At 37.6% G+C, this 22,310-nt stretch overlaps 1 protein-coding gene across 2 annotated transcripts; it reads right to left on the minus strand.

Moving 5' to 3' along the window:
* Positions 1–1,256: 1,256 nt before the first annotated feature.
* NAPG (NSF attachment protein gamma) lies at positions 1,257–19,304 on the minus strand. 2 transcript variants are annotated; one of them, XM_063299099.1, is made up of 13 exons: positions 19,183–19,304; positions 17,993–18,060; positions 16,470–16,554; positions 15,210–15,227; positions 12,912–12,942; positions 8,790–8,899; positions 8,620–8,686; positions 7,616–7,686; positions 6,947–7,025; positions 5,642–5,721; positions 4,356–4,485; positions 2,945–3,080; positions 1,257–2,307 (listed from the first exon to the last, which is right to left on the minus strand). In XM_063299099.1, the coding sequence occupies exons 1-13, from the start codon at positions 19,236–19,238 to the stop codon at positions 2,240–2,242; spliced, it is 999 nt and encodes a 332-aa protein (XP_063155169.1). In that variant the 5' UTR covers positions 19,239–19,304; the 3' UTR covers positions 1,257–2,239. The 2 variants fall into 2 exon arrangements, with proteins under 2 accessions (XP_063155169.1, XP_063155170.1); XM_063299100.1 differs by having other exon boundaries at positions 1,257–3,080.
* Positions 19,305–22,310: the final 3,006 nt, after the last annotated feature.

Here is a 22,310-nt window from a genome sequence, read left to right on the forward strand (position 1 = left end):
GATTTCAAGCAGGCCTTTGACTTCATTGTGAAAGAAACTGTTTGTAAGAAAAGCAAAACTAGCATTCATTTTTAGTTAGTAGTAGTTTTGGGTTCCTGTTACTTTATGCATATATTGTTTATGCATTGATTCATTATTTAGGCAGTCCCTAGGGGCCTGACCATACTGGCCTCTGGAACAGCTGCAGAGGCCTTTCCAGCAGGGCCTGCAGCAATTTGATTTGTAACCTCACTTCTTGGTGACTCTTTTTACAGCAATGTCTCCAGCCTGGCATACCTGCTGCTTTGTATTACTGCATTTCTCCTTTTACTTTCTGTTCCTTGTAGTTCATTTACACTTGTTTCATTGATTGAAGCAGTTAATATATTGATTAAATAAATAAAATATTATCTGTAAAATGTTTACATTATCAGGTGATTGTGTTGCTTATTTCTGTTCCTTGCAAACTACTGAATTTATACAGCCAAGTGACATTCCCGGAACATGGAGACATTTGTACGAGTCATATCAACGATCAATATGGTTGAACACTGTAATTGTAGTTTTATGGCTCTTACTGACTTCACTTAACAGCAATTAGATTGCCCTTAAATGTACAAAAGGAAGTCTTGTCTCATTTTCTGCTACCCATTTACCATAATTTAGTTGCTTTTTTTCGTATCAAAAGAAGGTTGTAGCTTTTGCTGTTGATGCCAGCAGAAGGCCCTCAGTTGGGTGTATGTTGCTGGTCTCATTACTGCAATCCATTTGCTAAGTGTGGCATAAACACCTATATGCCCTAAATGTATGAAAATTCCAGAAATATCAAGACTACTTTTTAGTGGCTAAAATAGGGCTGAACAGTAGCACCATTTTGATCTAAGTCACAGCACCATCTTGTGGCAATAGCATAGAAAAAGGTAAAGCTAAGGAGAATTGCTGGATTGCTGTACAAATGAGAGACATTACTTTCTTCCACCAAATATATTGTCCTTTTCAGCTATTAAACATACCAAACTATTCTCAAAAGTACTGTAATAAACTAGAAACAACTTCAAAATGATCTCTCTATGATTCCCTGGATGTATGGAATTACTGTCATGATCAACCTGAAATTATTGTCCATTATTCTGAGGTTGGACCCCTATGTACAATTAAGATGCTACAAGATAAATATCTACATAATCAGGAATCCCCTGAGCACTCATTTTCTGAGGACTGACAATTATTGCTTCTATATTATGATCTCTATTATAATGAAGTTCACATATCAACCATTAGAGTTTATCTTTTTTATTTTGTATGGGTGAACTACAGAGTTTCTTAGGCTAGAGCAGCAGGGGATTTGTAACACCTTTCATACTCTATTGCATTTACTAATAAGCTGGGCACATTTACAATTAAGTACAAGGTTCACATTGCAAAAAATCATTTTATACAGTATCTGGATATACAGACAAGTCACTCCGAATACAGTTACTTTTATGTAACACTGGATTACATTTCAGCATATTCATGCAAACCAACGGTTGTGATGTTGCTCTCTAAAAGCTGGCATTTACTTCCAAAACTTTCTTCTTTGCTACATTTTTGATCCAGTTAAAAGAAGTGTGTACAATACCTTGGAAAACAAAGCACTAATTATTTGGAAAACACAGATTATTTACATTTCACAAAGGAAACAGTAAATCCATTACTTTTTAATCTGCTATAATATAGATCAGTAGGTCAAATATTCAAGGATAGACACTGAATGTATTAAACTACATTCACTGTCACAAATTCCAATTTTGAAAGCATAATTAAATCTAGAATTAAAACATTATTTTCACTGCCAACCATTCCAAGTTCTATGTCTGGAATTACACCAAAGCCTTTAATTTGGCCCTAGGTTCAACATTCTTATGCTCTACTTCTTGAAATCTATGATTCCTGGATGCAGGGAATTAAAAGCCTACAGCTTTTTCTGAACAAACACAGAGGAGCATCTGACTGCTATCTTTCCTTTCTCACATAATATGCTATTGTGGACAGTTATTACAGCTATCCACAATCATTCAAGTAGATTCATTTGCCTAAATTCCCTTAAATAGAAGAATTGTCAAATTTAGTGGCAGGTAGCAGGAAATAATGTACAAATGTCTATGAAAATTCAAGTTATTTTACTGGACATTTCAGCAGTCTCATTATGCAAAGGCTGAAAATCTGAGCTCCACTATAACGAAGAATATTCAAGAAAGTATACAAATGTCAAACAGTTCTAGCCCACTGGGATTCCAAATAGAAGACAGTATACTCTTTTATAGCTGGATTTCTTTTTTGGTTTATCTACGAAGTCCATCAAGTACAAATCATTTCACATTATTTGTGCATTAAATCCACACATTGCAAATCGACACATTTTAAATCTTCACAGGAATGGTTATCACATTCCTGTCTCTAACCTGTGCTTTCCTGGCAAAGAAACTCCACTGAATTCCTGTTCAAATCATAGATGTGTATATAGACAATTCATTAAACATTATATTCAAACAAGTAAAAGGAAATCTATAATAGTTTTAGGTGTTTCGAAATAATTTAATGATATTATTCAAAAACAGAAATAGTACGAATAGCAGGATTGTTGATACTGAGGCATGAAACAGATTCCCAAATTACAGATATTTAGAGAGAAAAATCCAATATAAACATTGCCTTCCAAATTCTCTCCCTTTTTTGAAGGGATTACAGTACTCAAGTACTCCTTTAAAATCAACACACTGTAAAGAACTACGGTTTATGATTGTAATCCAGAAATACTTCAAGGTGCATAGTCATGCTTTTTATACAAATATCCCAAAGCTGATATTATTGTCTTTCCAATTTCATGATTGCAATGATGCCATTTTAATTGCCTCTGGAATTTGTTCACTGGGCAAAAACTTATATAGTATTTGAGAACAGAGTTAGAATTAGCACAATCCACCTGCATATTCATCATCTTCCTCATTTCCATGAGAAGTTGATACAACTGGTCCACCTCCTTTACTCTGTGGAGTAACTGGGGATTTCTTCTTTATACCTCCTCCTGGGACAGTCAGCGAAAGGCCAAGCTTTGCATACTGGCAAATGTAAAAAATAATAAGATACCTGCACTTTTAAAAGCATATCCCAATTATTTATCAAAGCACTAGATAGCCTTGTTATAGTAAGCTCTAACTAATGGTGAGGACTTGTGAAGATGTAGTACAGAAACAGCTGGAGAATATCAATTTACTTCTAACGGTGGAACACAGTGATTAAATGCCAGCCTGTACAAACAGACTACCTTAAGGAAAACAGACTGTAAGCTAACACGCATCTTATTGTTACATGATAACAAAATATTTATCGCTAAAAGCATAAAATGGAGCAGCCAAGAAGGCAAATGCTTATACATATGCTCAGGAAAGGCCCATCTCTGCAACAAATAAACCACCCACAGCACTCATCCTTTTTCAGACAGGAAAAAGCCCCCCCAAAACACTATAAATCCAGAATAAGGCATCAGAGCAAAGTATACTGAGAAGAAAACAAGAAAAAAAAATCAAACCCTTCTTCTGGTAGTACTAAGGAAAAAAGTAACAGAACCGCAAAGCAGTAAGGTAAGTCCTATGGTGGAATCAGTTTCCAAAAGAAGTAGAAGGCGACCCTTTGCTAGATGTGTTCAAGCAGAGGCTAGATTGTTGTCTGTCAGGAGGGTTTCATTGCAATTCCTGCCCTGAGCAGGAAGTCGGACTTGAAGGCAATAAATGGCCTCTTCTAATACTGGTTCCACATGCTCCATACCAGCCTCTCAACCTTTTGACCCTGGAGGAACCCTTGAAATATTTTCCAGGCCTCGGGGAACCCCTGCACATTCAGGCTCAAATATAGGCCACAAGGTACAAAATTATTTTTTTTGTTTCATGTGTAGGCCTGTATATATGCATTAAACAGCATTCTTAAACTAAAAAGAAAGAATGAAACATACTTTTTTCATGTGAAGTTGCCCGAATTTGAAATAATTTTTTAAATAAATCATGATCTCCCAGGGAACCCCTAGTGACCTCTCGCAGAACCCTAGGGTTCCACGGAACCCTGGTTGAGAAACCCTGCTCTATAACATCCATTTGAACTGCAGATGTGGCAGTAGCTTGGGTATCATAATATCACAAGAGTATGTACAGTAAGTAGAATACAGTAACTTACAAATATTCAATCCTAAATACTGAATAGTGGCAGTTATAGTAATGTATCAATAACACACATTGTGTTTATCAGTGATTCAACTGATTTGTATGATTTTTTTTACTTTTCAATGGAAAGTCACCTTAGTTCACATGTACTTTGTTCAGTAAATAAAAGCAGCAACTTACATCATTGTCCATATACTTAAAGAGTGGAGAATTGCACACATCTGATACTTGGTCCTGGTCTTGTTGATCATACCCTTCCAGGAGCTGCTCCAGGGCTGCATAGTCTTCGCTTTCCATGAAGCCTGGTATGCTGAAGCAGTGAAGTATTTATTTAAGGTTATTTAAAAACTCATATATAGCCTCGTGTGGCGCAGAGTGGTAGGCAACAGTATTGCAACCAAAACTCTCCCCCACGACCCAGGTTTGATCCCAGAGGCAGCTGGATTCTCGGGTAGCCGGCTCAGGTCGACTCAGCCTTCCATCCTTCTGAGGTCGGTAAAATGAGTACCCAGCTTGCTGGGGAAGGTGACGACTGGGGAAGGCAATGGCAAACCACCCTGCTACAGTCTGCCAAGAAAACGTCACAAAAGCAACATCCCCCCGCCCCAAAGGGTCAGACATGCCTCAGTGCTTGCACAGGGGACCTTTCACCTTTCACACAAAAACTCATATACAAATAAGGAAAGCAGGGACACAGAATCGAGATCATCTTCCGTCACATGAACTGCTTAGAGCAGTGTTTCTCAACCTTGGCAACTTTAAGACGTGTGGACTTCAACTCCCAGAATTCCCCAGCCAGCCTTGCTGGCTGGGGAATTCTGGGAGTTGAAGTCCACACGTCTTAAAGTTGCCAAGGGTGGGAAACACTGGCTTAGAGATTACATTTAATATGAAGAGTTTTCTTTGGGGTCTCCCCTCCCCATCACCTGACATATTCTGGGTGATGATCAGAATGCCTTTCCACTGTGAAATGCTTTCTTTAAGGTGTACTTCATTGTACTGCACTGTTCTTCTGCATAACGGGCCTTCTAGCACAAATTGCCCATTACTTGTAGCACCAATCCTACCTTCTCTGCTGGATTTTACCACCGTGTTAATTATTCCATGCAACAATTCTGATACAGTTTGTTATGATACTGTTGTAGCATAATTACTTTACGCTGCCCTGACAGTTTAATAGCTAGCTGGCTTCCTAAGCACTTCAAAAAAATACATTTTAATAAATCATATAATTGTACAGTTTAATGATGTTAATAAATTAGAGAGATGCCTAGCTTAGTAATAAATAATATTAGTTTACAATCAGTCCTTCAGGAACAACAGGGTATTTCTCAAAATGGCAATATATAGGAAAACCCTATAATTATCACATCTTAATGAGATGAAAATGGCAAATGTACAACAGACCCAAACTGGAACACAATCGTTTTTAAATTAAAACTCAAACAGTCAGTTAAGTGACTTACCTATAGCTCTCCCTGACACATTTTTCTGCAGCAACATAGTCATTTCTATGAAGATGTACTAAGACCTGGGCAATAGTTCTCTAAAAAAGAATAAAAATGACTATTTATAAAGAAAAGCAGTATTTTTCATACCTTAACCAACTTATACCAATAAAAATATATTATTTCAATTGAAGGAATGGGACATAGTGTAGTAGCAGAACAAGGGCACTGTTTTCTAAGGACAGAGATATTTTTAAAAGGATTGCAGTGGTCTTGACAGAGTCACTTTATTGGCTTAAGGATAATCAACTCTTTAGAAAAATAGATCCAAGACTGTGGTCATTATAGAAGAATGTAAATATATGATGTACTTCGACTGTTAGGTTGTTCTGTCAGTTCTCCATTAAAACTGTGCCAAATAAAGGGCAGGAGTTTTGCATCTACTGATCACAACAGTTGTGGAAAGTGTTTATGAATGAAACCACAACATAATTTGATGCACTTAATGAACATCTTTCACTAAATGCAAATAGAAGTACTATTTTCATATGGCACACAACTGAGATTAAAACTGAGGTCAAAACAATCCCCAAAAGTAGAATTACTAAATATGAACTTTTCATGTAACCACAGTGAGAAATCCAGTTTTACTGGAACACAAGAAAGACTGAGAGTAGAAAAAGGTGTTTTGAAAATGCATGTTTTTAGGGGGATTTGTAAACCTATGTGGTATTAATGATCCCATGTAGTTTTCATAGTGACATAAATTGAGCAGTTTGCTTATCATGAAAATAGACAGAATATCATTTTTTACCCTCAGGCTGCAGTCGCACTGGAAAGAATGTGTCCTGATCTAAGCCCTTACTGATATTAATCGTAACCAAAACATTTTAGGGTCATTTTGAATTAGTAAATTATGCATACAGATTTTCTGTTTTCAGTTATTACAACAGGAGTACAGCTAATTTCAAAAGCTCAGACAACACAATGTCCATGAGATCTAGGAAACTAAAATATCTCATAGCAACTCAAGCCCAATCATGACTGAGGAATGCCAAAAACATGGTATTATGAAAAAGTGACATCACAATCTTTTCAGCACAGTTGCAGAAAGTTCATCCTAGTTCAAGATTACTCTAAATAAATGAATACATGAAGATCTAGATTTATAATGGCCTCTGCGTGCAACTCTTTTCAAATCAGCAGAAAGGAATCCAAATAATGGTGTGTAATTAGAAGTGAACCCCCAAGCTAAAATAATTCAAAAGATAATGCACAATCCACCCTTCCCTGCAAAAACACAAGAAATGCGTAGCTTTATACTTTGTAACATGTTGGATAGTTTTCTATATCTTTATAAATACTCTTTTCCTTTTGAAGAGATGCTGCAGCCTCATCTAGTCTGCAAAACAAAAATGAGCAAGAAAGGTTTATTTAAATCAGCAGGAATCAGAAGGTAAAGATTACCCAATTTCCCAAATAAAATGTCCTATTTCAGGGGAAAAAACAAGGATATGCTTCTTGTGTGAAGCTACCTCAAGCCCACATTAAAACTGCAGCTGAAGTTATCAGTACAAATTCCTGCAGAAATGAATATTCAGGCCTTATTTATACAGATATGCACACATGGATGACTTCTATATTAAGAGTGCCTATATATTTACATGTGTGTGTGTGTGTGTGTGTGTGTGTGTGTGAACCCTCACACAGTAAAAGAGTTTTTAATGAATAAAAATTAATTTTTGTAGTCATGGTGGCCCCAATGAAGGACCAAAAGCAAAGGGTCTTCTCCTCAAAATCAGACTCATTGGTTGAACTATTTTTTAAAAAGAATATTGTTGAAACATGAATTATGCTGCACAGTGAAATAGTTGATATTTCAATAACATGTAATAACCCAATAATATTTACATTATTACAGTGAACAAGTCAAATAAGGTAGAACTACTTTTATGAAGATTTTGAAAACAAAAAACTAGTTATGATGCACACCTACGGCCTCTGACTAAAAGCCTTGAAGCCTTTCCATACATTTCAACTGCTTGCCGTAAACGTTCTTCATTCTGAGTAAGAAAAAAACCAAAAGGATAAGCAAAGGTTAATTGGTTGCTTTTAATGCAGATTTTTCTGAATTACTAGAGCTATCGCAGACTGAAATATATGCCATTCCTCAAATGCATCTCTCTTGAATTAAATAAAGTTTGATTAGGTTATTACTTAAATACAATTTTATGAACTAAACAACCCAGCCTCTGGTCACATCATGCTTATGTGTGGCCCTATGTATGCTCCACACTTCCCTGTCCTATATATATAAATTTGTTTTCAGTTTCTCCAAATGGCTTCTTTTAAACAATTCTCAGAGACACCATTATCAGAGTCAACCATCATTTGTCAGTGTAAAGGAATCATGAAGGTAGACAGTTACAAAAAAACAAAAAAAAGTCCTCACATCTTCTTAGTTGCGAAAAAGTCAATGGGGAACCATGTGAAATTGAGGCTTGCTTGTTTACAAGGGATAGTTTAATGCAATGTGGTTAGAAGACAGTGTAGTGTTAAATTGTAACTAAGCCAGATATTGCTTTTTCAGAAAACTATTGAGAAATCTGTTGATAAGATGGAGGCAGATGCTGTAGCTTATGGGCCAGATTTGGTTCCATTGACCTAGCCAGTTTAGGTTTCGCCATTCATCCCTGTAGCTTACTTGCACCATACAAAGCAAATGGCATTTTCAAATGGAATCATACAAGTGGTGTGTGTGTGTATTGCTCATACAATGAAAGTCATACAAAGATGGCTTCCACTGTATCAGCTAGTCCGCCAAGCTGTGGCAGTAACAGGCAAGAAAACAGGAACATATTTATGCTTTGAAAACAACCCATCTCTTAACATTCACCTTTTGCCAAACAGTTAAATTTGGAGTAGCAACAGTGGAACTATTACTCTCTGCATTCTTAGTTAAAAGGTATTTTACTTTATCATTTCAGAGAACTTACTTCAAATACTGAAGCTGTCTGCTGATATAGCTGTATAGCTTTATCTGGATTTATATTTTCTATTACCCTAAAATAAAAGATTCAACATCATTACTCAGTTATTCAAAGAACTAGAGAAACCCATCGTCTTTTCTATACAAGAAACCAAGAGCTTGAGATTTCAGATTTACTTCCCAGCCCGATCGAGTGCGATAGCTGCTGTGTCAGGTGTTCCATTCTCCAGGTACATCATGCTGGCTTTCTGAATCAGTTCCACTGCATCATGATGTTTCTGCATCTCCTGAAGATGAAAGAAAAAGAGCCAGATTTGTCAGGAAGTATAAAATAAAATACTATCAACCTTTTAATCTAATTAAAGATGTTATTTCCATCTTAAATCATCACATGTTTTGCTAAATCTCTCTGAGAACTAGTGAGCAATTTCTGATAGATGGAAAGAGTCACAGGACTAAAAAATTACTGCATGAGATCCCCAAAATGCCCCGTCTGTAAAGAACAGCTTTATACATGCTTTTACACCATTTGATTTATCTCCTGAAGAAAAACAAAATTGTTACATTTTATTACATTGGGTCTTTTATACTGGATTGTTAACTGCCCAGAGGCAATTAATTGGGACAGTATAAAGATAATTTATTTATTTATTTAATTTCTATCCCACCTTTATTATTTTTATAAATAACTCAAAGTGGTGAACATACCTAATACTCCTTCCTCCCCCTATTTTCCCCACAACAACCACTCTGTGAGGTGAGTTGGGCTCAGAGGGAGTGACTGGCCCAAGGTCACCCAGCCAGGTTTCGTGCCTAAGGTGGGACTACAACTCTCAGTCTCCTGGTTTCTAGCCCGTTGCCTTAACCACTAGACCAAACTGGCTCTCTATGATGTCTCTATAATACACACACACACACACACACACACACACACACACACACACACACACACACACAGAGTATATATAGTGTGTGTTTGTGTGTGTCTATAAATATCTCTATAATGTACAAGATAAATAAATAAATAAATAAAACACAATATTCCAATTAGGTTGAAAACTGCTTTGAAAGGCTAAGAAAATTTTATCTGTGATTGATCTGTGAAGATTTTCCAAATATCATGGATATCAAGTGATGCATATGTGAGTGAGCTATAAAAGTGGAAAACTGTTCTTTCTTTTGCCATAGCAAAGAATTGTTCTGGAAAAATTCCCATCGTTTTACAATAATAACTTTTTTCAAGTATACATTATCTACAATGCATGCCAAAGCTAAAGTTATGAATTCTTTTTCTAAAAAACTAGATTAATATAAGCCAATTGTTTAAACAAAAACATTTTGGCTTTACTAATATATGGATCTGGTTTAATGTGAAGAAATGAAATTTGTTGTTTATTCGTTTAGTCGCTTCCGACTCTTCGTGACTTCATGGACCAGCCCACGCCAGAGCTTCCTGTCGGTCGTCAACATCCCCAGCTCCCCCAGGGACGAGTCCGTCACCTCTAGAATATCATCCATCCATCTTGCCCTTGGTCGGCCCCTCTTCCTTTTGCCTTCCACTCTCCCTAGCATCAGCATCTTCTCCAGGGTGTCCTGTCTTCTCATTATGTGGCCAAAGTATTTCAGTTTTGCCTTTAATATCATTCCCTCAAGTGAGCAGTCTGGCTTTATTTCCTGGAGGATGGACTGGTTGGATCTTCTTGCAGTCCAAGGCACTCTCAGAATTTTCCTCCAACACCACAGTTCAAAAGCATCGATCTTCCTTCGCTCAGCCTTCCTTATGGTCCAGCTCTCGCAGCCATATGTTACTACAGGGAACACCATTGCTTTAACTATGCGGGCCTTTGTTGTCAGTGTGATGTCTCTGCTCTTAACTATTTTATCGAGATTTGTCATTGCTCTTCTCCCAAGGATTAAGCGTCTTCTGATTTCCTGACTGCAGTCAGCATCTGCAGTAATCTTTGTACCTAGGAATACAAAGTCTTTCACTGCTTCTACATTTTCTCCCTCTATTTGCCAGTTATCAATCAAGCTGGTTGCCATAATCTTGGTTTTTTTGAGGTTTAGCTGCAAGCCAGCTTTTGCACTTTCTTCTTTCACCTTCATCATAAGGCTCCTCAGTTCCTCTTCACTTTCAGCCATCAAAGTGGTATCATCTGCATATCTGAGATTGTTAATGTTTCTTCCAGAGATTTTAACTCCAGCCTTGGATTCCTCAAGACCAGCTTGTCGCATGATGTGTTCTGCATACAAGTTGAATAGGTAGGGTGAGAGTATACAGCCCTGCCGTACTCCTTTCCCAATCTTAAACCAGTCCGTTGTTCCGTGGTCTGTTCTTACTGTTGCTACTTGGTCGTTATACAGATTCTTCAGGAGGCATACAAGATGACTTGGTATCCCCATACCACTAAGAACTTGCCACAATTTGTTATGGTCCACACAGTCAAAGGCTTTAGAATAGTCAATAAAACAGAAATAGATGTTTTTCTGAAACTCCCTGGCTTTTTCCATTATCCAGCGGATATTGGCAATTTGGTCTCTAGTTCCTCTGCCTTTTCTAAACCCAGCCTGTACATCTGGCAATTCTCGCTCCATGAACTGCTGAAGTCTACCTTGCAGGATCTTGAGCATTACCTTACTGGCATGTGAAATGAGTGCCACTGTTCGATAGTTTGAACATTCTTTAGTGTTTCCCTTTTTTGGTATGGGGATATAAGTTGATTTTTTCCAATCTGATGGCCATTCTTGTGTTTTCCAAATTTGCTGGCATATAGCATGCATTACCTTGACAGCATCATCTTGCAAGATTTTGAACAGTTCAGCTGGGATGCCGTCTTCTCCTGCTGCCTTGTTATTAGCAATGCTTCTTAAGGCCCACTCAACCTCACTCTTCAGGATGTCTGGCTCTAGCTCACTGACCACACCGTCAAAGCTATCCCCGATATTGTTATCCTTCCTATACAGGTCTTCTGTATATTCTTGCCACCTTTTCTTGATCTCTTCTTCTTCTGTTAGGTCCTTGCCATCTTTGTTTTTGATCATACCCATTTTGGCCTGGAATTTACCTCCAATGTTTCTAATTTTCTGGAAGAGGTCTCTTGTCCTTCCTATTCTATTGTCTTCTTCCACTTCCGCGCATTGCTTGTTTAAAAATAATTCCTTATCTCTTCTGGCTAACCTCTGGAATTTTGCATTTAATTGGGCATATCTCCCCCTATCGCTGTTGCCTTTTGCTTTCCTTCTTTCTTGGGCTACTTCTAGTGTCTCAGCAGACAGCCATTTTGCCTTCTTGGTTTTCTCTTTCTTTGGGATGTATTTTGTTGCCGCCTCCTGAACAATGCTGCCAACTTCTGTCCAGAGTTCTTCCGGGACCCTATCTACTAAGTCCAGTCCCTTAAATCTATTCTTCACCTCCACTGCATATTCCTGAGGAATATTCGTGAGCTCATATCTAGCTGATCTGTGGGTCTTCCCTAATCTCTTTAGTCTGATCCTAAATTGTGCAAGAAGAAGTTCATGGTCTGAACTACAGTCAGCTCCAGGCCTAGTTTTTACCGACTGTACAGATGTCCGCCACCTTTGGCTGCAAAGGATGTAATCAATCTGATTTCGGTGTTGTCCATCTGGTGAAGTCCATGTGTAAAGCCGTCTCTTAGGTTGTTGGAAGAGAGTGTTTGTTATGCAGAGTGAATTGTCTTGGCAAAATTCTATCAGCCTATGTCCTGCTTCGTTTTGTTCTCCCAGGCCATACTTACCTGTAATTCGAGGTGTCATTTGACTGCCCACCTTAGCATTAACATTATCTACAATGCATGCCAAAGCTAAAGTTATGAATTCTTTTTCTAAAAAACTAGATTAATATAAGCCAATTGTTTAAACAAAAACATTTTGGCTTTACTAATATATGGATCTGGTTTAATGTGAAGAAATGAAATAGAAGATGAAATCAAGCAGGCCATTTTCCAATGAAAAACACTGCTGGTTGAACAGATCTCCCTTCCTTCAAATACACTCTAAGGGACTGGAAAACACCTGAAGCATATCTGTGCAATGCAGCAGGGGAGGGGGAGGGAGGGAGGAAGGTCCCAAATACCTGCTCAGGATGCATTCCAGAAAAATGTGACAGTTAACAATTCTATACAGAAAGTGCAAATTCAATACAAAAGAGAAGTTTGTAAGTCTACATAGAACTATGATTCAAGGATCCCCAGATAGGTCTATCAACTGCAAGTTGAATATTGCACACATCATTCTAATATTTAATTTTAACTGAACGTCATCATAACAAAACTGTCATACCTTTAACATCATACCCGCTTGTTCATAAGCCCTGAAAAGAGACATTAAGAGTATAACTGAGCAAATTAAGTGAACATCTCATGTAAATATAGGACACTTTATTAGCAAAAACAATTAACTCTGCCATGAATCTTGGCATTTTTTTCATATATTGTAACATGCAGCAGAACAATAAATTGCACAATACTTGGTTTTAGATATTTATATATCTAAAAATATTTATAAAGCACCCCATCTGACCACTTCAGGATGGTGTACAAGAGCCTCCAGTCTGGGGTGGTGCTGTATAGCAGGATGTCAATTACCATGACACCTCACCCCAAACTGACAGATGACCTCTCCCAGTGGCTTCACGTACAACCTGTTTAGAGAAAAATCACACAAATTTCTGCCCTGAAGATATAGACTAGAAACTCATCTCTGCCCAGGGGAAATGAGCCCCCTTTTAATATGAAGCTCCTATGTATATTTGTTCTTCTCTTGTCTATCATGAGTAGGACAGACCTACCCTAACCCTGACCATGCAGAATAATATATATGTATTACAAGAAATAGATAGGTTATATAGAGGCAAAAGTAACCGCACTTAAAATGTGTTGTACATTTTGTCAATAGCAACGTCAAGATAGTAGCCAGATTCACTACCTTGTGCTGTTATAGTCCTTTTATACAATACAGTGAATTTTTCACAGGCAGAAAGAACATATTAATGTAAGGTACGTACTTAAGACTTCAGATCTATACCTAGCGATCTGACAGACAACAACAAATTCTTTTAATTTTCAGTTCATGCTCAGTATTGGCTCCAGCTGGGAAGGCCAAGTAAAGCCTAGGTTAAACAGCTAAATTAAATTTCAGCAAGCTAGGCTTTACACAAGTTACGTATGCTTGAGAGGAGGATACAGAAGGTGCTAGCTCAGGAATAGAATGTCTCAGAGCAAAGATTTGCCTAGATTGGCTGCTGGGAAGCTTCTAAATACCACTGTAAATTTAAGACCACATTTAATCCCAATTTTAATACATTTCTTTAATACAATAGGAGAACCATAATGAATGTGTAGGTTTGCAAACCTCCATATTCTCAAACAGGTGCAGGCTCTGAATGCACATCTTCACAAGGGGGAGAGATCTTTTGTCATGCAGAAGTGAGATGTCCTTCAGCATTTAGGCACAATCAGATCCCCCAACCCCCACACTGTTGGAGAAAAAAACCACTTGTTTTAAATCTAGAGAAGGGAACAAAGAAGGGTTTCTACTGGGGAAGGAAAGGGAGTGAGCTGGGAGCACGCTTCTCCAGTTTCTGATTAAAGTGGTCTTTCCAGGGAAAAGGAATTGTCAGGTAAATTGAAGCAGAAAAAGTCTTCTCTTTTTGCAGAACTAGGATTCTTTGATTTCTTTGTTCTGTATGTTGCTAACTACAGTACTGTGCAAAAGCTTTAGGCAGGTGTGAAAAAATGCTGTAAAGTAAGAATGCTTTCAAAAATATATATTGTAATTGTATATGTTTATCAATTTACAAAATGCAAAGTGAGCGAACAGAAGAGAAATCCAAATCAAATCAATATTTGGAGTGACAGTACCAAATATGGGACAGGGGCTGGCAACAGTAAAGGCCAGCAGCTACACTAATGCAGGAGAGCAGGGTGAAGGTCCGTAAACCCGGAGGGCTTCTGGGAAAGGAGATCTGAGACCTCCAGCCTTTTGCCTACGCGTTCAGCTGGGTCTGGCTACATGAACTGGTTTCTCTTTTTTTCCCCCAATAATTTTATTAAAGGTTGTATTATACAGATAAAACTAATACAACTACATAATACAGAAATACATTTTTAAAAATTTAAAAATCAAAAAAGTGAAGAAAAATAAAAAATAAAAAGGGGGGGAGAAAAGGACAGAAAAAGAAGCCTCCCCCTTCATCCCCAGCAAGTATAATCAACATTAACTATTTATCACTCTTTTAAAATACCACCAAACACCTCTTCATTCCATACCCCACCTTGTTCTCTATAAGCCCATCTCTAAAACCTCATCTCTCCATTTACTCACTGAAAGTCCAGTAAGGGTTATCAGAAATAACAACATAAGTATTAAAAGCTTTTATCTGTTACACTCAAGTTGAATCCTTCCTATTATTATTATTATTATATTATATATCCCCATTTGTTGTATTTCACATATATTATGAAATTTGACAAATATAATTCATACATACTTTGCAGCATGGAAGAAACTGAGTTATGTTATTTCAAGTTAAGGATATACATTATATTATGAACTTTGACAAATATCATTCATACTTACTTTGCAGCATGAAAGAAACTGGATTTATGTTATTTTAAGTCAAGGATACATATATATACACACACACTATATATATATATTTTGAAACTCCAGAACAGCCGGACTTAATCCAGAAAGATCTTTCTTTCTTTCTTTCTTTCTTTCTTTCTTTCTTTCTTTCTTTCTTTCTTTCTTTCTTTCTTTCTTTCTTTTTCTTTCTTTCTTTCTTTCTTTCTTTCTTTCTTTCTATTTATCTATCTTGCTTTCTTGCTTTCTATCTATTTATCTATCTTGCTTTCTTTCTTTCTGGATTAATTCCAGCTGTTCTGGAGTTTCAAAAATTCATAAGCATACATCAATTAAACATTCTCTTTAAAACAGATGCCTGATGAAGAGAAAAAAAATCTGATGAACTCAAACAGCAGAAAATGTATTGGTAAGCCCCCGTGTCTGCTTCAGAGTCAGCCTAAATTTTTTCTTGAGTACTTTAGTTTTCAACATTATGATTATGATTTTCTAAACTCAGAGATTTCAAAACGTTTGGGTCATAACCAAATTTGTACAAGGGGACTTCACACTATGCAATTTATTTTCTCTTTTTCCCCTTTCTTCCATAATATTCCAAGTTCCTCAGATTTATTCTTGAGGACATCTCAACATTCCAGAACATATTTGCAACTAGAAAGACTGCAGGTGAAGGGAGAATTTTCCTATCATTACTAGACAAGTTTTTGGAATATGTAGGATCTTCTTAAAAGATTCCAAAATCCTACTAGGAATACTCATGTTTTAAGAAGGTCTTGCATGAGTGGCTATAAGCAATGAAGCCAATAAAGGAATTATCTGAAATCTTCCTCATAAACCTGATATAAAAGAAACGTATTTGCTATTCTAATGTTAGTCTGGTACTAAAAACTATTTTGCTCATTTAAATAAAAGTCTCAATGAATATGGATTAATGGGTAACTGGGAGGTCTGGAAACATCACAAGGTTGATCAGCAGGCATATCCTATGGATCAGTAAGAAAAAAAAACTGAGCAGAGTTTGTTATATAATTATATAATTAAATTGCCACAAAAATTGGCAATTTAACATAATGGGCTCTACATGGGCACAATAACATTTTCCTAATGCAGGGAGTATTCTTCTATTAATTTTCTGTTAAATCACCCTTAGACATGACAAAATACAATTATAAGTTTGGAATAGATATGAATTAGTATAAGCCGAACCTGATTTCCGATCACTTAAGGTAGAAACAACAAATGATTAAAAGATACGCTTTATTATTTTCATGGGATAGAGCTTCTTTATAATATGCTTCTTTTGCTTGTTCAAATTGTTTGGCATTTTTAAAAGCAACAGCTGCAAAAAATAATAAAAAAGAAGCATTATTGCATTTTGGAAATAACATTAGCAATTTTTAAAAAGACATAACTTATTGATTTAAAGCTGTTTTTATCCTGCACTTTAGCCAACGTTTGGGGCTCCCAATGTGGCACGTGTATGTCCCTCTGTGCTTGCCGCCCCGTCTGAATGTATTTATAAATGCTTTAATCTTTTTAACTGGTGCATCCTTCAAAGCAAGCCCTAAGTTTATAAATTTAGGGTTTCTTCTATCCCGTAAACATTCACAGAAAATAAAATATATAGATTCCTATAGCCCAGTGTTGTAAATAAATAAATAAAGTTAAATAAAGTTTGCCTACTCACTCTGAAAAAGATAATGGTCAACTAGGGCCTGCAGAGTTTTTTGGTAAGTGAGTATTTTTCAGTAGCCACATCTACTACTAAAAGCCATTTTTTCAAGTGTTCCTAACAGGCTTCCAAAATTTCAAATGTGTCCATTGTTCCAAAAGGGCTGATAACTCCTGGTCTACAGGTTCTCAGGGAAGCTAACCAAGCCAATAATACTTTCCTATCCTTTTTTCAAAAACTTCCTGTAAATTTGGACATCAAAAGTGTATGTGGTCTTCTCAATATAATCCTTATGCACAGCAAACGTTAGTGAAAACATTAGGAATTGATTCCAGATGAAAAAGAAATGGTTATGCAAAATACAACAGGATATGTACTTGATGTAAGCAGGAGACTAAATAACATTCAAACCTTTAGTTACTAGATAATAACACAGACAGATAAAGCTTTGTAAAGTCACAAAGGGCAGCACACTGCAATTACTTACAAAAGTGCACAAGGATTCCTTGTAAATGCAATCCAACTATACAAGGTTCTTCTCTAAAACTAATGGAATTTGTTACTAAACCAGAGCTTACTATTTTTATCAACAGCCCATGCGTGGAATAAAAATGATATATGCTTGAATTAGGGTTCAGTAATAAATTACATTCATAAAAACGGGTTAAGGAAAATCATTGTCACTGTATATACCACACCAACTATGAAACACATTTAATTTTTACCTTTTTTATTAAGCATTTTTTAGAAAAGGAAAAGAAAAAATCATTGTTAAGAACCAAGTAATATATGAATATCAAGAGCAATAATCAGTACAGTATAAATATAAAATGAGATTAAGAATTACAGTAATTTATATCCAAGCAACTGAAGACTTTGTTAAGAGAAATCCAAATTTTGGATATGGTACAAGCCTAGAGATGGAGTTATAACCCCAAAAATGGTTTTCAAACTTAATTAAATTTTATGTCAGATTTGCTTTTGAAATGTGAAGTTATTTTGGACACCAAGCCCTATGCCCAGAGCTTAATTAGCCATTGTTCTGCAAAAGGAATTAAATACACTTAAGATTACAAAAACAACCCCCTTATTTTACAAGACATACCTGCCTTTGAATATTCTGTAGCTGCACTATCATAGTCTGGTTTCCATTTTAATAATCCAGTTTTCAGGCTGAAAATCAAAATGTGAAGCAATTAGTAATACTGTTTACAATGAAGGAAGGGATGAAGGAAACAACTTTCATACCATTGGTTGGTTTTTTTACATTCAATGACTGCCTAATTTCAGTTTATTAGGGCAGAAACCCGGTCCCAATATCAGATGCTATAGTTCACCTTTTTGATGCACAAGCTACCAAAAAAATAGCCAAGTCTGATCATATGCTGTCTTTCAGAGGCCATGCTTTATCACTTGTGTTCAGCTGTGGCATAGCATCTGCTTCTCATTTCAACCTGTCTGTCTGTCATAATTTAAAGGATCTCAGCCATGGAAGGCCAGGGCCAGATGAAGCACTAATATTACTGTTCAGGCAGCAAACGTCTTTAAAGAAAAGGAGGAGGAGGACGCAGCTGTAATATGGAGTAAATGCTACTCAACTACAGAAAGTATATTTTTGACACATTATGCAAAGACCCAGCTCTCTGGGGAAGGCTCTGATGCTGGGAAAGGTGGAATTAAAAAGAAGAGGACGACCAGCAGCAAGGTGGATGTACTGTTTCAGTGGCAATGAGTGCACTGTCGGAAGACCTGAAAGATCAGGTTAAGGACAGACCACCATGGATAAAATCCCTCTATGTGGTCCCTAAGAATCAACACCAACTTGAAAGCGCATAATCAAACCTCCGCCACAGAGCGTCAAACTCATGAGACAAGCAGCCCATGAAAGACAGTGGAACCACTGAGCAGTCTGCTTAATAAATGTAAAACAAATACTGCACTGTTTAAATAAGATCAGAGGTGCCAAGCAAGAAGCCGTTTGCTTCTCTTCTAAAGTGGGAAGGGGACCTTGCGACAAAATCCGTAATACCAGCCTGCACTGCTAGGAGAACCTACTCGGTCACAAACGCATCTCATGATACCACCCCCTCCCCTTCCCAGGCTGTGAATTTTGGCCCAGCAAGACCTTCTGTCAGACAAGCCATCTCACGACCCTCTTTGGGAGCCCCCTGGAAATGGTCGTGGCCAGAAGCAGGCGGAAGCGCCCCTCGTCGCCCCGCCCGGCTGCAGCGGGGCACCGCCTGTCTCCTAAAGCGCCTTTCTCCCCTCCCCGCCCTTCCCTGCCGCCCCGCTCACTATTTCTCTGCTTTAGCGATGTGCTCCAAGCCCTCGTTGATCTTCTGGGCAGCCATATCGCCCAGCCGGAATCGCAGCGACTCAAAGAGTCGACGTCAGCGGGATAAGGAAAGCCACTTTGCCCAAACAATACAAAAGGCGGAGTCCGGCTTCAAACGTCTAAAACGTGCGCCTGCGCAGAAAGAAGAGTTATTTCCTTAGACTGGCTCGATAGATTAACGACGTGAAGAACTAGAAGCGACCGTTAAACAGAGGCCCCGTGAAAAGGAATAGGAAGGAGGGCAACGGATGGCCAGCATGGCAGTTTCGTGGCAGGTAGATAAATTGTAATACCGTCCTCATCGGATGAAAGGCTTTTACAGACTTTCTGCCCTGAAAGAACTGTAGCCTTCAAATTGTTAGAATCCAAGCTATATGACTCAAATGAACCCAGCCGTCTTCTCTAAAACTCTGGGGCTTTGGTCACCCGGTTGTATACGCTGTTTTGACGCTGCTGACACCCCCTACCTATCACACAGATGCACCTGACTGGGGAAGAGGTATGTGTTCGTTTATTTAACACATTTGTAAGGCTGCCCTGCTCTATAGAGACTCTGGGCGGCGTACAACATTAAAAACAAATTAACAATTAGGCAAAAAATGGTAAACATCTGGAAAAAATTAAACCAACATCTACTCAACCATACAGCATTCCTACAAAGGAATTCCCAGCACTCAACCTAACCCAGGGCTTGGGGGAAGAGCTGGATTTTAAGAACAAGACCTTGGTAGGGACAGTGAAAATCTCAGTTCATGGAAGAAGCCTGTCCAGCAAGTGATATAAGTCATTGCCTTTTGTCTTTAAGCACTTCATCTAGTTTGGGAATAGAAATAATTCAATAGTACACAGATCTGGGGAAAGCTAATATTAGAAAGGTCCACAAGAACATCTTTGAATTACTGAAAAAGTGAATGAAACTGTTGAACAAGGTTGGGGTTGACAACTGTGTGCACGCAAGGAAAACTATTATGTATTGTTTACACCCTAATCAAGGAACTATTAACTCAAGCAATCAACCAAGCAGCAACAACAGCCCAATCAAAGAACTCCCAAGGAGAGAACAACACCCCTACCAACACAAGCAGGGCAAGCCAGAGTATATAAACTGAGAGCAAGGCCCACTCCCTCTTTGCACTGAAGATGTTGCCTAGTCTGGCAATGAAATGTCTGCAAGAAAACAACAAGGCTCAGAGAGCACCAAGGATTCCACAGTTCAACCCTGAGCTACAAATATTCGCTTTGATTGGTAACTTCTGTTTTGTGAAGGCTTGCTCCTACAAAGCCTGGTGGTCATAAAATGCCCTAATTAAAGAGCACGTTTAGAGAGGAATATAATAAAAAATAGACAGAATTGCCTACAGATGCTTCAGAAGAAGGCATCAGTACAATTGTTTGGAGAATGTTTGGAGTCATTACGCTTCAAAGCACAAACAAGTGCCTAGCTGCTGTAACAGATGTGGAGGAAAAGACCTACCTTTGGAATATGGGGATAAATTTCATGTCTCCTACCAGCTTCTACCAGCTTCATCTATGAAAATGAACTAAGTTTGCTTTTTGTTTCAGTTTTTTACAGAATAGTTGATTAAATAGGCTAACTACTGTGACAGATATTCTTTTGAGAATTGGGCATTTCTCTGACTCATTACCTATTCCTGAATCTAGCCCTGAGCATCCCAGCCTGTCCTTTTAACTAGCAAATTAAGTGGAAGGATGTTCCCCACAAAATTTGACCAATGTTGTAAGAAAAGCTACAGGAAGACTGTGGAGAACATAGCCAGCACCTCTGTACTGCTGTATTCATTCATTCAAAAGATGACCTAGAAATGGAAATACATCATAAAGAGGTCAGTGTGGAATGAAACTCATATTGAAAAGTCTGAAAGATGCAAATTCCTCATTGTCAAAAAATATGTCTGCAGGTCCTTTCTCCCCCTTCTGTAAAATTAAGAAATGTTCTGGAAGCAGCACACATCTCTTTACTGACTACACAACCTTGCCAGGCAGCTAATTAGCAAAAACAGCTGTAAGAGGAGCTAGACGAAATGAGATATTGAGGGAGTGGTGTATGTGTATGTCCTGATCCAGCAAGTCTGTTCTTAGGGCTTTAGCTGTAGATGGCATCAGATATTCTTAGTATATCCTGGTCCATATTGCAGCAAAAAGTGATGGCATAGAGACATTCTTAAAGGGTTATAACACCAGAAAATCTGCAACAGGGTAAAAAAATCTGAATGGTATCTTGCTTATTGGCCAGTATTACTTCTCTGTAATAATAAAGCCTTCTGTGACAGAGCTTAATAATCTTGTCTGCTTGCTTTTGGCTTTCTTCCTACTATATGCAGCTTGTTTAGGAAAATCAAGTGCATTTGGAGGTATGGTGAGTTTTGCTGCCAAGATATTTAAGACTTTTGGATTGCTATTTCTCTGATGTGGGAAGACCTCTTGGCCATGGGCATAATTTCCCACTTTAGATGCAGCTGGCAAATGAAAGCAGTATCAGAACATCTCCATGACACATGCAGCTTTTATACAGCAATCTTCCATACTTTACTGCAGATTCCTTTGGAAATGCTTGAAACAACTGTGTCTGTTTCCTTTCATTAAAATCTTGTGTTGTTTGAGCCAAAAGAACAGGACAGAGCCCATTAATTCTGGTCAGAATTACACTGTCCTGTATAAACAATATTTAGATGAGAAGGGATTTTTTTTTTCTTTCTCCAGTCTTATCCCCTAGAAACATGCAACATGGTATCAACTATTAATACCAATATTACTTGGAGCTGAATGTAAAAAGAAATCCAAGAATGTCGATAACAGATCAACCCAAAAATTCCTAATAAAGCAATCAAACTGGTGGTGTATGCTGTTAAGAAGGTAACAAGGTAAGATCATTGGAGCTACAGCTAATTTTTTCAGAGGAGAATATGACAATATCACCTTTAATTCTGTTTTTCAGAGGCAGCTTCCATCATCCTAGTAAATGTAATTGATCTGAAATTATATATTTTAATCATTCTTTTTTTAATACTACTATTACCTTCATTTTCTCGGAGGTTTTCACTGAACAACGTATATTTATGTAGAGGAT

The sequence above is a fragment of the Candoia aspera genome, chromosome 3 (genome assembly GCF_035149785.1).
Source record: "Candoia aspera isolate rCanAsp1 chromosome 3, rCanAsp1.hap2, whole genome shotgun sequence".
NCBI lineage: Eukaryota > Metazoa > Chordata > Lepidosauria > Squamata > Boidae > Candoia > Candoia aspera.